The sequence below is a fragment of the Pezoporus occidentalis genome, unplaced genomic scaffold (genome assembly GCF_034315485.1).
Source record: "Pezoporus occidentalis ecotype Australia unplaced genomic scaffold, CSIRO_AGI_Poc_V1 ctg34, whole genome shotgun sequence".
Classification (NCBI taxonomy): domain Eukaryota; kingdom Metazoa; phylum Chordata; class Aves; order Psittaciformes; family Psittacidae; genus Pezoporus; species Pezoporus occidentalis.
Genome location: NW_026915376.1, coordinates 172,882 through 189,652, shown reverse-complemented (window position 1 = coordinate 189,652; position 16,771 = coordinate 172,882). Strand labels below are relative to the sequence as shown.

The 16,771-nt window shown below is 37.9% G+C and overlaps 1 protein-coding gene across 1 annotated transcript in view; it reads right to left on the bottom strand.

Moving 5' to 3' along the window:
* KIF26B (kinesin family member 26B) overlaps positions 1-16,771 on the bottom strand; it is a 288,950-nt gene that overhangs the window by 180,640 nt on the left and 91,539 nt on the right. The window contains exon 3 of the mRNA XM_062629463.1: positions 14,463-14,996. Within this exon, the coding sequence (XP_062485447.1) occupies positions 14,463-14,996 (534 nt within the window). The remainder of the gene's footprint in view (positions 1-14,462; positions 14,997-16,771) is intronic.

Below are 16,771 nucleotides of genomic sequence, written 5' to 3'. Positions count from 1 at the left end.
GATTTACTGCCCTCTCAGCTAATGAAAGCAAAAAAGAGGAGGAGCACGTCCTCAAATGAGTATCAAATTAAGCTCTCTTGGTGCATATTGTAAATCTTAGGAACTAGGCCTCTCTCTGTCCTGGTCTCCTTTCACTGGCACGGAGGTCAATTCGTGAGCATCAGGCTACAGACTTGTTTTGGCACTCTCCTGCATGGGGTGGATCTTCCTTTTACAGCACCACGCATTCTTGGTTCTTACACATACTCCTAGTCTACGTTATTTCCCAAACTAATCATGTTCAGCCTCTTCCCATTTGCTGCAACTTCTATCGTGTTTTCAATCAAAATTGTTTGTTTCAGTTGGCATTTTTGACTTGCAAGTCTTGAAGAGATCCAAGCTAAGCATGGTTTTCCAGGCTGTAGATCAGCATTACATTAGCTGAAGCTGACTTAGCATTTAATTCAGATGCACACAATGATCTTTGCCCAGTATATGTAACCTGCATTTTGGTCTGCAGTAACTATCATAATGTCTTTGCTGTAACACCTTTACAGTATGAAGATCACATTCCCACATGTCCCCTTGCAATCCTTGTACACTGAGAACTTTAAGCATGCTGGCTGCCTATTCTCAGCTGGAATTTAGTGCACATTCACTTACAGACTAATTAATACCAATCCCCATCTCCAGGGACCAGCTAAATAAGGTCAGATCAAGAACAATATTTTCTCACCACTGAACTTAGACAATACTGATACACATAACTCCTTTACTTTTCTCTGATATAAAACAAAAATTAAAAGTAAGTCAGTGATCAGTTTGGAAGATACAAACTACAGACATGCACATATTGTTCTGTGTTCAACATACAGTTCTGAAAAGTGAAAATTGGAGAGGAAAGGACATTGGTTCTAGTCTGGCTGTGCTCTACAGCTCCTTCTGAAAAGGCAGGAGAGGGAGCAATTGAGCATCCATAATGTGCAGCACTAACAAACGGCAACCATTCCTCAAAAGACAATATTCTTTCAGAGTTCATCAGTATAACCTGTCATAAGAATTTTGGGTGGACAAATAATAACCACTCGATACATCAAGGACTATTTTCCAGTAAAACAGAACTCTGATCAAACCAAGGCTAGACTCCATACAGCTTTAATGACTTCGTATCAGCCATTTCCTGTCTAGGAGAAAGGCTGTGAAAGACAGTCATATGCAAAGTCTTACGTGTCTTACTACGTAATGTGTTTAATTTCAGAACACACTGCACACAGTACATACTGCCAATTATTTACTTTGTACTCATAGGTACACTTTGTGTATACTTCCACAGCAAAGATTTGTTTACAGTCACATGCAGTGCGTTCTTCCACTTCCATTAAATTATTGCCTGTCCCTATAGTACATTTATCTCAGACTTGCAAATTATATATCAGCTAAGGACCTTCTTGTTTTCCTAACTTCTGACTCCCTGTTGGCTTATTGTTTCCTGATTTTTGCCACTAAAATTTGCTAATTTTTAATTCTTGAATTTTACACATCCTGATCACTTTTCCTGTTTGCAGCATAAGAGACAGGGGAGAAAAACAAAACAAACTGCTTGTAAAACTTAAAAGATCCTGAAACTCAAAAGCCAGAAGGTTAAGACAGAATATCACCATAAGAAAATTGCACGAAATTATACAGTCAAGTCTTATAGCTACATTTATTTCTTTACAAAAGTCAACCTAAGTAGCCTTCAAAAGGTATTTCTTCTTTTTTTTTTCTCTTTTTTTTTTTAACCCAGCAACAATGAATATACAGTTTCTTCTACACAGGACACAAAGACAAAAAGTCATTGCCCCAAGGAGCAGTGCACAATAAACTAAACTGACAAAACACACTTCACTAGGGTCTATAAATAAACAGTGATTAAAATTAGTGCAGGAACTATTGGTTGATATTTTTTTATAAGTAAACAGCAAGATTACATTAACCGGTCCCTTGGGAATAAAACAGATTTACAATAGATTTAATTAAATGCATTTAATGAAGTCCAAATATAACAACTGCAAACAGACTCATCATCTAAAACGAAGCCTAAACTCTAGTATACCATTCTGAACTGCAATAAATACCTCATGATTATGTTCATTTCAGCGCCCCACAGAAAATTTTACTTGCACATGAATTGTGCAAATGATGTTTTGGATTTTTTTGATGTTTTGGATTTTTCCCCTTCAACTTGTTTACTGGTCTACAGTGTAAAAGTTTCAGAAGTTACTTTTAAATCAATTTTAGAATGGAAGTCTATATTCTGTTTAATAGACCATCATGGACTGGTTTTCTGCTCCATTCTGACGTGTCAAAAGGAGAATCACTGACTACAGGTCAGTAGAAGTGCAGTGTTGTAATCTGCATAACTGAAGAAAAAGGTCTCGTGCCTCTTCACCAGGTATAATGTAGGCATTTACTAAGTCAACCTGCACAGTAATTTACACTAGAAATACAAGATGAGCATGAACTAGCTCCAAAAACAGAGTACTATTTTATATGCAGAATAATAACGAACCAAGCCTAAAACCCTTCTAGAACTGCTGCTTAGTGTTTATTCTTAAGAGGGGCTAAAACACTCCCCCTTTCTGCAACATTATCTTTCAGAACTTGGTGTACTCTCACTCTTTCATTTTCTTAGTATCAGCAGAATGGAGTTAAGTCACTAAAAGGAAAAAGCTTGATGATCCTCTGTCACCAGTGAAGTGAATTTGATTTCCGATCAGAATCTATCCTGACTTTATCAGCAATTTCTTTAGGGAAACCAGCATAGGACTTTTTCCTAGAGAAAACAAAGTGGAAGAAAAAGACGTATTTGTGTGTGTATATACATAAATACATGGACGAACAAATAAGGAAACCAGATCAAGGATGAGGGGAGAGGGGGCAGGATTCAGAAATACAGTACTGCTATTATGCATTAAAGAAAAAAAAAAAAAAAGCAGGATAATTCTCCAAATTCTTCCCACCACCAAGTTGCTCTGCTCATGATGGCCACAGTGACATAGGCCATGTAAACCAGGTGCAGATTAGCCATTATCCCTGTGACCAACCCAGAGGACTGAAACTCCAAAATACCCATTCCTGCACAGTATCCCCTACAGAGAGTGGATTTCATGCACACAGGGTGCAGTCCTAACCAACAGGATTGGAAGATTATGAAAGTTCAAGGGAAAATATTACAGTTTTAAAGACCAATCTTCCAGCAGAATAGCATTATGGAAGGTACCTATGTGGAAACAGAGTATTGTACAAGGATGACAGGATTTTAGTCTGCTGGAACTACTTTTATTAAGATTTAAAGCAGAGTAAATAATAAGGAGGATACATCCTGAACTCAGAAGCTTTTTGAAAGAACACATTTCAACGATGCTAAAATCTAAAAAACTTCAGAGGTCAGTCTAAATCTTCTATAGTCTTGTTCTTTCCCAAAGGCACGCTTTCAAGTGAATCCCTCTAAAGCAAAGCCCTTGCTTTCAAGTTTATTCTTTTCAGAAAGCACAGTAGCAGCTTGTTGTATATGGTAAAGTGTATGAACTTTGTGCAGTTGACAAAAATTCCAGCTCAAGCCATATCTGAAGATAAAAAAAGAAAAAAAAATCAACCAGCAAGATATTTTTAGTCAGTCTCTTCTGTTTCTGAAGTTCTTCCAAACACAACTTCTCTGTTTCATAATCCACTGATACTGAATCTTCCAGGCAGTCACAGAAAAACTAACTTTCACAAATGAAATTACAAGATAGCCCTTTTTGTCCTCAGTGCAACAGAAGATTTTCTCAACAAGCCGCAAACTGCATAGCACCCGTCTCTGGCATATCCTTCCACCTTCCTGTACATCTGCTTCTAAACACATAAACCATGGGACAATAAAGTGGTTTTCCTTCAAATGTATTGCCAAGGTTTAGTTTTGATACTCAAAGTAATTTGGGTTCTTTTAGAGGACTGGACTTTAAAGTACACAAAATATACAGTTACTGCTCCAGCCCTTTTTCAGCTGAGTTTATATGATATGTCTCCTCACAGAATTTCATTTTTCCCATGTCTGTCTAAAAAAACTTGGGAGCAAATTCTCTAGTCACCTAAGCACAAATCTTTTTTTTTCTCTATAGAAGTTGTGGCTACTGACAGGTCCTTTGACTTTCCGTGAAATCATCTATGGATATTTCAAAAAGGTATTTCTATTTAATGAATTCAAATAGCAGCAATAGTTAGTATCTTTTTTTTTCCTCATGAATGATATAAAATTGTCCAGCAGATAAAATGGGAAACTGAAGAACAATCAGTTGGTTTCCAGTAGTTCTGTCAAGCATTTTTACCTAAGAGATGCTTTCCTGCTCTCTCACTTTGAAACCAAGCCATAATAAGCTTCCACTGCCACACTTGGAACCATATTTACTGGAAAACATAAGAGGAATATGGTGCTCTATTATTCATATTTATTATATCAAGAAATGCCTAGAGGCCCTAGAACTAACAGCCCCTTGCACCAGTGCCAACTGTCCCTGCTTCAAAGACAAAGCATTGAGTGAGCAGGGAGAAGAGGCAAATGCTTACAATATAGTATTAAGGTAATTAAGCAGTGAATGAAAAAGGAAGCAGAGAAATCTACATCACTAAACCTGGAAAAATCCCGTAACCTACATGACCCCTTTTTCAAGCCCCTTTCCCAGAAACCTTGATCTACAGACCTAGATGTCATCAGGCCACGTGTCCTCATTTCATCTACTTCTATACAAGTAGGAATAACTCTCGATAAGGTGGTCTCTGGCAATGTATAAAAGGATCTTTAACAAAGGCTCTAAAGTGCAAGACGATCCTCAGAGAATGATCAGCATCACTACCAAATTCTGCCTGCAAATGGCATTTCCAGGCATTTAGGGTTACAGAGGCAAAGACCCTTCTAATGACTGACTAGAGTAGAGAACAGTGAAATGCTGGTGACATAAGAACTAGGTTTTTCCCTCCAAAGCACCTGAAAACAACTCAATTATTTTTAGCATCTGCACCTAAAACCAAAATAAAATAAATATTAAATACCATATAAAATAAAATAAAAATACTCTTCACTTTCATAGAAGCTGGTCCAAATGCAGACAAAACTTTCTGAGCACATTTTCCGTGTCAGTCCTGTCTGTGATCCCTACCATGATATGCCTGTGTGCCACAATTGAGAATCGTGTCACATCCATTTCTACCTCCTGCACATTGGCAAAGAACTTCACACGAAGTCTTCAGGGATCAGAAAGACTGATCAATTAAGAAGTGATGATATCTCATTACTACACATTTTCTTCTGATGTGTTCTGTATAATTTCTTTAATTACGATTGAGTTAATTTTTCATCTTGTGTTGCGCTGAAGTAACTGAGAAAATATACAAGAATAAAACAGAGAGATTACTGTGCTTATGATCTGTGTTTGAATCCAGTAACACTGCCTAGCTCCAGGAGCCTAAAACCTGTCTAGAAGAAAAGCAGTAATAAGCCCTATCTATTAGATACCTGTCTCTTGCAGGAAAGAAAATATCAATCTACATGCTTTAAAATACAAATATTTTTCAAAACTAGGCCTAACCTCTACTTTTAGTAATAGCCTTGGGTTCTTGCAAAATAATAGATAATGCAGTAAAAGGTGTAAAGAAATTGCAGAATTTACATCACAGGTGTGTTTTATAATTATCTAGTGGCACAAAGCTGCACTCATTTTAGATCAGTGCAGCCACAATGAAGTTAGGGAAGCAGAAGTCATTTCATCAAGCACAGTTCAAACCTTTAACTCTTTTTCTGTCTTTACCATTAGCCAAAAGCCTGTGCATAAATTTAGCCAGCTATTTAATAAATACATATATATGCCACTTTCACAAATTCAAAAAAATATCAGACAATTTGAATTAAAGCATAACAGATACATATATTTGATTCAAAGAGCTGTCACAACAGAAACACTTGCACTTCCATCCATACAACTATTAATTTGTACTGGTTGCAGTTTAGTCACTTGACATTCACATCTACCAGTCAAACCTGAGACTTTCTTGAGTTATTAAAAACTAAGCCCTCAGATACCTTAATCACATAAGTGATGGTGACTCTTTTTCTCCCATACAAGGAAATGCTACAGGTGTTCTTGCTGAGATTTGCTAGTGACACTAAGCACAATGAGCACCAACCAATCCCTTGAAAGATGAGAGCTCATTACCTTGCTTTCCCCTTCAACCTTTGGAGCAGTACTGAATTCAGCTAGAGAGGTTAGGTGACAGGTGATTTCTCCTCAGAGCAGTTTGTAGATGTAAAATAATATTTGTATAAGCTGGAGGGGCTTTCTCTCACCCCTGTACATATGTAATCCTTCCTTATTCTGCATAAAACATAGCTAAGCACATTTCAAAAGCTGCTGGACAATCAGCCTAAGGACACTGACAGAGGTGAGCCAGTGCAAACCTCATGAAGTTCAATAAGGCCAAGTGCAAGGACTTGTGGCTGGATCAGTACCATCCCAAGCACAAATGCAGGCTGAGTAGAAGCTGGACTGAAAGTAGCCCTGAGAGAAAGACTTGGGGTTGTTGGTTGACAAAAACTTGAGCCAGCAGTGTGTGCTTGCAGCCCAGAAAGCCAACTGCTGTAACTCAAATCAACTGAATTAAAGAGAGCTGTCCCAGCAGAGAATTTGATGCTCCCTTTCTGAAGCCATTTCAGAAACACTTCAGAGAAATTAAAAGACTGGTTTTACATAATAAGCGTGTGGACTCACATTTCAGAGTTACATCAGCCTCTAGCTATGTATTTTTTACTTCCCTGAAGCACAGCATAGCATCAAGGAAAAAGGCTTTGTCAATTTATTTTTTGCACAGTTATACAATTTGTCATATTTAAATGTTCAAATATTTTCCAAACAAAAACAAAGGTTAGAACAGAATTTTACAAGAAGAAGAAAAAATATTTATTTATGACAATATTCCTAAATCTAATCTTGATTCTATGTCCCATTTCTGTAAAACATTGTGAGAAACAGATGTCTCAGTTACAGAGACAATACATTGATTTGTGTCTTGAGTGGTACCCCTTGGGAATCAAAAAGGAAATACCTAAAGTTCGTTTTCTGATTCTTTTGTCATCCCCTCCCTCTCATCTCATTTAGAATGAATATACTCTTGGTTCTGTACATTTCTATTTTCACTCTTCTTACAACAGATGTTGAACAATAGCAGATACAAGAGGAAATATCAGCCACAGGACTGAATCTTTATGCAGTGTTAAAGGCCAATATGTTGCTCATATGAATGATTCAACCCAAGAGAGTTTTTTCAAAGCCATGTATCTTCACATATTTGAGTAAGGAATTAAAAACAAAAAAAATCTGAAATGTGGACAACTTTTCAGTGAACTCTGACAATGTTGTTGAAACTGTTGGAAGAGAACTCTTCACTAATCTGTTCATCACAGGCCTCCATCCAAAACACAGCACCAGTCATCTGGTGTTTATGCTTCACCACGTTCAGGCTCTAATCTAGGCTCTCTCCAGCTGCCACTCAAGAGCCATTTTCAGAACAGAGGGACAAAAAGCCTAAGAGCTGACTAAGTACATCAGTATCCTTCTTCTAGTCAGACCAGTTACACTTGTGCTGGAAAGCTTTACTGATAGTTACAGGAATTCAAATACTTAGCCATATATTGGATGCATTTAAAGGAAGCCTGCTCCATAAGATACAAGACACCAATTGCCTTATGCTATATGAAAGTTTACCTCTTCCTTTTTTTTTTTAATCCTAATATCAGAAAGAATTATTTTTATTGCCAACATAAACACATAATTCTTCTATGGATATTCTTAAAATCCTGGCCTCAATACTGTTTCACAGCAATAAGTTCCACAGAACTGTATATTGCATGAAAAGTGTATTTCCTCTTCTCACTTCCTAATTGGCTGTCTTTTAACTTAACACTCTATGTTCTTGAACTACAAAATAAAGCAGAAGCTGACCATTTATCTCTCTAATTCTGTGCCATCTTATTTACAGTGTGGGAAACAAAGGGACAATTTCTTGCTGATACATCCGTTTGTCTTCTCCCTCTCTTCATCCCATATACATCATTTTCCTGCTGTTAAAATACCTCCCTTCATCTCAGTTTATACTTTTGTTCAGTGATGCAAGCAATCAGCTCAGCTATTATTTCAGAAAATAAACTAGTTTCACATGTGGACAAAATCCTTAAACTACAGAACAGGGGAGGAAACCAAGACTCCAAATCCTCACTAATTGTGATCTTCTGGCTTTTGCTAATATACAGGATTAACTCACTCCTCTAATAGTCTACAGATTTCTTCCTCACATCACAATTGAGTCATGGGGTTTTCATACTCGTAGGATAAGCCTACTTAGCTCTTTTCAGTCCATGGGATACTCTTTACCGCTTTCTTCCCTTGGTCACCGCAGTATCATGAAGGGGGAAAGTAATGATTCTAAGGGCACTAAGCCATGCATAAAAATGCCATAAGAGATCAAATCACACCAGAGTAATGCAAAAATAAACCCCTCCTACAGTTCACATAGACTTCAGTTTCTCCTCTTGATGATATTAGAGAATCAGTATATAACTGGGCTGTTAACTGAGGGGGTAGACAGGAGGAATGAAATAAAAATAGCCAACTTCTGTAATATACAAATTGAATGATCAAACAATCATGGCAAAATGTCAGCTGATCACATACACTGGGTCATATCTAATTATTAGTGATGTGGTTTAAAAAGGCTTTTAGTCAGAGGAAATCCACTTCAGAGATAGCTAATGCATGGGGGAAGAGGGCAACAGAGGTAATTAAGCAGGGATATAATTTCAGTGCCGATGAATTTGTTTGACAATCTGTTTCTTGGCCCAGTCAAACAATCACTGGATATAAAATTTCTGCACTTTTAGTCTCACCATGGAATTATTTTGTTGTTAGAGACCATGGTGCAGAATGAAAAAAAAAAGTTAGTACAAGAATTTACACACATTTGTTCAACATCATCGTTTATGACCTTGCAGTAATAGCAACAAAAAGTTTTCTACTATGTCCAGGGAGCCATTACACTCCAATGTGGATCTCATACATTCAGTGACTGCTATTAAAACATAAGCCATCAAAAATATTCTGGACCAAAAGCTACCTGCACAAAGGCAAAATATCTCCTGCATTAGGTATCTCATACTGAATTGCGTGTGGTCATGTAAGAACATGGCACTAGAAGAGACAGTGTACAAATCCCTTTTTCTCTTGTTGTGAAGATGCTTTGGCAAAATAAGTCTACTTCTAGGAAGCGTGGAATAAACATAGAAGGCACCTGTTAGTTTACAGATGGAGCAAGTAACTTGATCTCTGTACCTTGCATTATATGCCTTAGAAGCTACTTAAATAACCTTGGCACTGCTGTAGCAATCATTAACATTTTATCTTTATCTTGCTGAATACTTTAAGAAACGAAAGAAGCAGCAACAAGTGGAAGAGAAATAAAATAGACAGCAGTGACTTTGAAAAAAATTTGGAATAAAAATCCTGGATGGAAATACCTCACACAGACAAGCTGGCTCTGTATCTGTATTTTCTATCTTGTGCCCAACTCTAATCACTACCAGTTTCTTTTTAAAAGCCTGTGCCTGAAAGAACTGATGTGTTATGAGACAGTTATGACCTGAGTAAACTCCAAACAAATCATTCATCACTGCAATACTCCAGAACAAGCTGGTACTTTCCCAGGGAACTCTGCTCTTCTAAACACATATTATACATAAAGAGGAAACAGCACATACTGCAGGCTTTCATCAAATGTACACAAACAAAGTCTTTGATTACTCTCTGAATAGGCTCGATATCATTACACTTGGGGCCAAGAGGGTCTCAGCAGTTTAAGATCTCATTTTCCAAACTTTTGGTCAAAAGGGTCTTTTAAAGTGCAAGGGAGAAAGAAAGACTTTTCCCTTAAATATCATTATGCTCACAATACCCCTACTCAAATCCTTGTACTATCTTTTTCTTACCAAATTCAAACTTCACAACTTCAAGGTCTGGAACAGGAGGTGCTCACTCACATCAACAGCCATGATTTCTGTTACCCATCCTTCCCTTTCATGGCCACATTGTTCCTGAAACAGTTGGCATTTTCCAGTGCTCTGGTTCTTTCTTACCTTCCTGTCATTCAAATCTACCAAACACACTCTGCTAAAGGGTTTTTCGGTTTTTGCCTTTTTAAATATTCTACTTAAAGATTCTCACACAGATCCAGGAAAGTAACTACAGACTGAGAAAATATGACCATTTTATGTTCTGCAGCTCACACCACAATGCACATAATGCCATGCTTTTGGTTGTTTAGAGGCACACCAACGTGCAAGAGCCATGCAGTTAATTTAGGCTAAAAGAGAGTGCCCATTCTAAAGAGGAACGCCTACTTCTAAGTAATGGAGCATTTTTAGTCCAGAAAAAGTGTTTTAGTGTAACCACCTTAATCTAGTCACTATTTTCAATTCCTTTCCCTTTGAAAGCAAACTCTGAATCACACTGAACTACTATGGACATAAACCTAACTTATTCTTTAATGTAGTGGTTTTGGTTTAGCTGCTTTAGCAGCTTTGGATAATAAAGTAATAAAAGCACTATGCATTCAATTTAGTATTACATTCTCTATAAAAACTATGAAAAGCAATCATTTCATCAAAGTATTTGGATTGTTGCTCCAACATTAGTACCCCAGGCCCAAAGGTTTCTTTTTTGACAGGGGTGTTATGCAATAACCATGAAGCAACAGAAACGTACTTAACACCTTGATATCCTGTAAGTCACATCAACTGCTACACAAATAATTACAGCCCTTCTCAGGTAAAGCCTTACTAATTTAAATGAGTTTTCTCTGAGCAGGGAAGGACTGAAATACCTTTGAGTGATGAGCTCAGCAGAAGCCCTAACAAGCATTAAGACACAGTCTGATCCCCAGGGTATACAAATGCTACCTACTAGCGATGGAAAGAGCACAAATTCCAGACTCTGGATGTATTTCTGTTGCATTTTGGCTGGTATTTTCCTACATGTATTCAATAGAAAGGGGTCACTCCTATCCTGACCAAGTGACCATTTTCAGCATTCAAGTGTTAGTAGAAGAATTTTAACATGTTTATTGTTTAAGATCAATCAATTCCCTTTCCCTGCCTTCGATTCCCTGCTTTGTAAGAGAAACACTTACCAGCAAAATTTGACTCAGCCCCTTGCAGAAAACAGCATTGGCTGTTCATTTGTCAGCCAGGCCTACAGGACCTCACAGGTTTTTGGAACTAGTTTTTCTTTCTGTCCAGTCAAGGGGTGGCTAAATATGGAATCACACAAAACAGGGCTGTTGGGGACTGACAGAGTCGTCTGCACCATCTCCTAATCCCTAGGTAAGACCAACTTTACCTAATCAATTCTTGGCAGCTATTTCTCTGACTTACTCTTAGCATACTCAGTTGATGAGTTCCTATAATGCCTCCATGAAATTATTAGAAAGTTTCTTCTACAGCTGACATGTATATCCAGTTGAAGACAGTATTACTTCTTCTATTTTTCAGACTTTCAAAACGTTACTAAACCTGGTAATGTATAAATTCACATTTGTTTTACTTACTCCTGGTAGCAACTACTCTTTTTGCAAAAGTAGTTGCATAGTGGCATGTCAATTGAGACTTGCCCTATACTACTGCTGCAGCTGAGCTTTACAATATCACAACACTCACTTTGGTTTACGTTCTTTTTTTTTTTCCTACCAGAACTGAAACTTAAGTTGTAATTTATTCCTCCTAACAAGGTTCTAATTTTAGGCAGTCTGGAGGGGAAGATCCTAAGGAGGAAGTAACATCCTAGAACTTCCAAAAGTAGGAATACTTTTTGGTGCCTAAAATTGCCGTGTGTCAATTCTGAGCCATAGAATGTCACTTTCAAACTAATGTTTTCTCTTTCTTGGTGATGCTTCAAGGAAGAAAGCACAGTCAGTTTTCAAGGTACTCAACCATTTCTGTCAAGTTTTCTACACTAACAGCAGCTAATTTACAATGGGAGGTGTCTACAACAGGCGCCATTAAGTCTAAAGCCATGAGACTGACTTCTCCCTGGACATTAGTTTAACAAGATTATGATGTAGAAGGGTACTGTACCTCTCTGTGTGAAGTGCAAGGTCTTTTATCCCAAGAAATTATTTTCTATTCCTCTTAGCCAATATACAGTGAGGTTTTTCTAATCACTGTTCTTAAGGGAAGGGAAGAAAGTTTAGTTAATGTATATACATTTGCAAGTAAGTAGCTGGTGCCTCTTTTCTTAATTCACCTTCAAATAAACGGTTTTAATTAAGATAACAAATTCATCTTTGTACAGTTCTTCCCCAACAGAGGTTTGTAACTCTAAGTGTATAACAGAAAATGTATTTGTATAGGAGATTAAAATGTTCCTGAAAATGTGTATTCTATGATTCTATGTGTAGCAAATGAGATTGGTTTCTGTAGACAAAAGCAGAAAAAGCCAAGTTTGCATCTTCCTACTACTTCAAATTACAAGCAAATTACTTCAGAAAGGTTTTCTTCTTACTTGACTAATTCCCAGTCTGATATGGATACTACATAACCAAACGCTAAAATCCTTTCAACATGTTTAAAGACAAAAGCTACTTATTATTGTTCCTTGACTGGATAATTAAATGTGACACTTGAGTAAAGTCAGAATTTTAACATTTGAAGGTGGAATCTTGAAGAGAATGTGAAACTACTATCAACACGGTCCATCACAGACCAACAATGCCAGGTTTCTTTGGGGCTTTTTCAGTTTGTTTGGGGATTCTTGGTTTATTTCTTCTTGGGTTTGTTTGGGGGTTTTGTTAGGGGTTTTTTGGCTGGTTGGTTCGGTTTTGGTTTGTTGTTTGGTTTTGCTTTTTATTTTGCAAGAGAGGTGGTCATCTTTTCTATTTCAAGGTTTATCAAAGAGAAGGAAATGGTAGGCAACAGTCTTTAATCTGACTGAAGCCGAATTACAGGATCAATCTGGAAAGTTCTGAACATCAGATTCTCCTTAGTGAGTATTTTTAAGACAAAATGAACAATTTGAGAACCACGAACATCATCAAAAAGTAAACAAAAACCACATTTTCATAGAACATTAACCTAAAAGATTGTGTGTGCAATAAAACTGAACTCATTTTTTCCAATACAAATAATAATTATTGCATTTTCTTTATGTGCATTCTTTATTTAGGTTTTTTTTTCCTTAGATCAAACTATGATCGCATACTGACCTGCCCAAATGTGATTCAGGTTCATTAGAGCATAAATCCACAGAACTATGAAGTCACATATTTCCCAGATAAAATAACTGTAGTTCACTTCTGGTTTTACCAAGTCTTCTTTGGTGCATGACAACAGCTTAATGCTTACGAACAACATCACTTTTTTCTGGCTGCAGTATCAGTTACTCATACTCATAAATGTTAAATATTAATTTAGGGATCTATCTTGCAATCTGTTCATAACTTACTAGAAAGATATTTATGTGCCTAAGGAAGCCAACAGGGATGGCTGGGAGAACTCCTCAGATATAATTGGCTTATGTTGCAATCTACAAGTGCTTGGGCACTCTGAAAATCCCACCACCTGCAGCTAAGTGTGTCAGAAAGCCTACTTCTTGTCAAAAAAGCCTCTTCTGCACCAGCTGCTGTGGATGGGTTCTACAGGTGTTTATGAGTGGGGTATACCAGAAAACAGCAGGCCAAAGAGGAGGAAAAGAACATGCTGAGTACTCGAAAACCCCCTTAGAATTGCTAAGCTCTAGAGACTTGTGGACCTGTCGAATCCATGAGAACTGATACAAATCAAAACACCTGCAGATTCAACCGATTCTTGAAGGCCACCAGCACAGACTAGCATCAGTAAGAATGTATGTAACTTAGAACACATTAGTGAAGGTAGTGCCTGCTATATGCAGACAAAGACCATAGGATCATATGCACACATGATGAACAAAAAGGCCTTCTGGGTAACTCCTGAATACTAGCCCAGAATTCACTGGTGCACTAATGCCACTTTACACTTGTGAGTAAACAAGTGTGGTTGGTTCCCAGCTGTTCCTCCAACCAAGTATTAGGATCAAGAGTGAGAACTGTGTGAGGGAATAATTGCATATACTCTATAATTGGTTATCTCCTATTACAAACAGCTTGTTTTAATAACATCTGTTACTAATAGCTAAATTAATGAAAGGTGTTCCAATTAATGCTGGTTGTGATCTGCGTCTCCCCAACACAATCCTTTATCAGGGAAACAGGAATTTATGGTACTCTTTGTTCTGATGCTAACCATATGAATGGCTCTACTCCTACCCAACACGAGCAAGCAGCGTTAGGTATGCCCCTACAAACTTCAGTGGAAAGAAAAAGAATACATTTTGTTGTTTTAAAATACTTACTTGGTAAGGATATAGAGTGACGCCATTTGTTCTTGACAAAGACCAGGTGCCATCAAGGTACTGATGAGCCTGGATAGCCACAGAGTTGAGAACATTACCATTGCTGGGGCTGGTGGCCATCTGAAAGCTGACCTTGGCTTGGTGTCCAGGAGAGCCATTTTTCTTCTCCACCCCATTGACAATTCCTAGAGTGTTGGGTTTTCCACTGTGTTTATTGGCAATAAAGCCTGTATAATTAGATGTAGCATAAGGAGCAGGCACATATGCCCAGTCCCTGGGCTGCAGGCTGCCCATGTGCCGGGGACTCGCTAATGTTGGGATGTTGGAGAGAGGTGGGGGAGAGCCTGGTGAGGCATCGTAATGTTCTGAGTTGGCAGCTTGCTCTAAGGTCAGCACCATCTGAATGGCCTCTTGCTTCAACTGATTCAGGTGTGTGGCACAAACATCACATCTGTTATCCTTCTCATTCCATGCCTTGCGAATGGTATTAGGAACTTGGAGCTTGTCGTGAATCACTGAAGAGAAACCTGGGTCCTAAAAATCAAACAGAAAAGGGGAAGGGAGGACAGGAGAGAAATGTTTAACTATGGTCACCACAGTGAAACATTATTATTGCTGATTATGCATTTCAAAAGCCAATTTATGAGATAAGCTTAGAATGCAAACAAAGGCCATTAGACACAGTCAACATGTCAGCAGCAGAGCTGAACAAAAATGAGAAACGAGATTGTCTTGGAAAGAAAAATTTCTTTTACTGATAAGTGGCAAATATTATAATTCCACTGCAAGCTTCAATACATGGCAGAGAGAACAAATTAACCTGCTTCACACTACTGCACCTAATTTCTGGCTTGAATGGAAAATACTCTTAGTTACAGAAGCAAGATCAAGAGCAACTCCACTAAAACCAGTGGGCTTGTAGCAAGGTTCACAAATTCACCTACTCATCAATGCCAGCTTTTGGAAATCAGAAAATCCAGGAAATACTCTGCAACAAAAATGTAACATTTCAATGCCTGCCTATAGAGAAAAAAAAATGAAAAAAAAAACAGAAGTATCATCATTCTCCCTAAATCTTTTTCAGAATTCAAAACAGATGGGCATTTGATAAAGTTTTCAAGAGCTTTTCAGCATTTCATTTACCAAGAATACACTGTTCAAACAGGGGAAAACAAAAACACACAAAAAAAAAAGGGGGGGGAGGGAGCAACAACTTTCCTGTTAATAAAATGTTCTATGACTATTTTAGGTATCTGCTGATAATATAAAATAAAACATTAATTTTACTTAGAATATAGCACATGTATAGCGTCAATAATTTGTAAAGAATAATTTTCTTGGAAAGCATAGTTGTGGGGCAAAATTGTGTGATCAGGTTTAAAACCTCTTGCCTCATATGCTTACCTCATGGGCTGATGCTTGAATGTCAGTGGTGCTCTGCACAGAGCAATATGCCACCCTGATCTGACTACAGTCATTGAGCACTGGCCTAAACTGCAAAGTGCTTCAGTAAGCTCTGAACATGAACAGCAGTCATAGCAGGGGCTTACTACCAAACTTGCCTAGTTCTTACAGTATCATGCAGTTTTAGAAACACACGGCAATGATGCGTTTGTTACACAGGGCAAACAATGAGAGTTAAGTGATGAAAATATTTCTTGGAAATTTCACACCACATTTTTGGGGGTTTACAGGCCAGGCAGGGCAGGGCAGACTTCACCTTCCCCCTTCAAGTTTTGGAGACTTATTGGTGGGTCTTCTTACAACTGCTCATAAAGATGTACAGACAGTATCAGAATCTTTATTTATATTTTTCTTCTTCATCTTCGTGGTTTTATCAGTTTGGCTGTGCCAGGAAAGAATGGGTAGGGCATATAATACAGGGAGGAAGAGAATTCATTGGTAGAGGGTCATATTCATTATGCTCCATCTTTATTATATACTCAAGCATTTTATTTTCACTGTTTAAATACCGTGAACAGCTCCTCAGCATGCAGTGATTAATTGATTCATAAATCATGGTGCCTCTTTATGCACAGCAGCAAAAGAGTGGTTCTAGCCCCACAAGCCCAAGAGAGTCATATAAGCTGATGGGAAACAACAGGAGACTAAGATCTGATCAAGCCTCAAGTTGGTCATTTCTATTCTATGCAACAAAGGGGGTCAGAGAATCAAATCGTGTCAGGAAGGCAGGAACTGGATTGTGCACCAACCCTCCCCCCCTTACCCTTCAGGAAAAGCACTGGTGGAAATCAGGGGGAAAAAACAGGATGCAAAAAGGTGTCAAATCTTATTTTCCATACCAGACC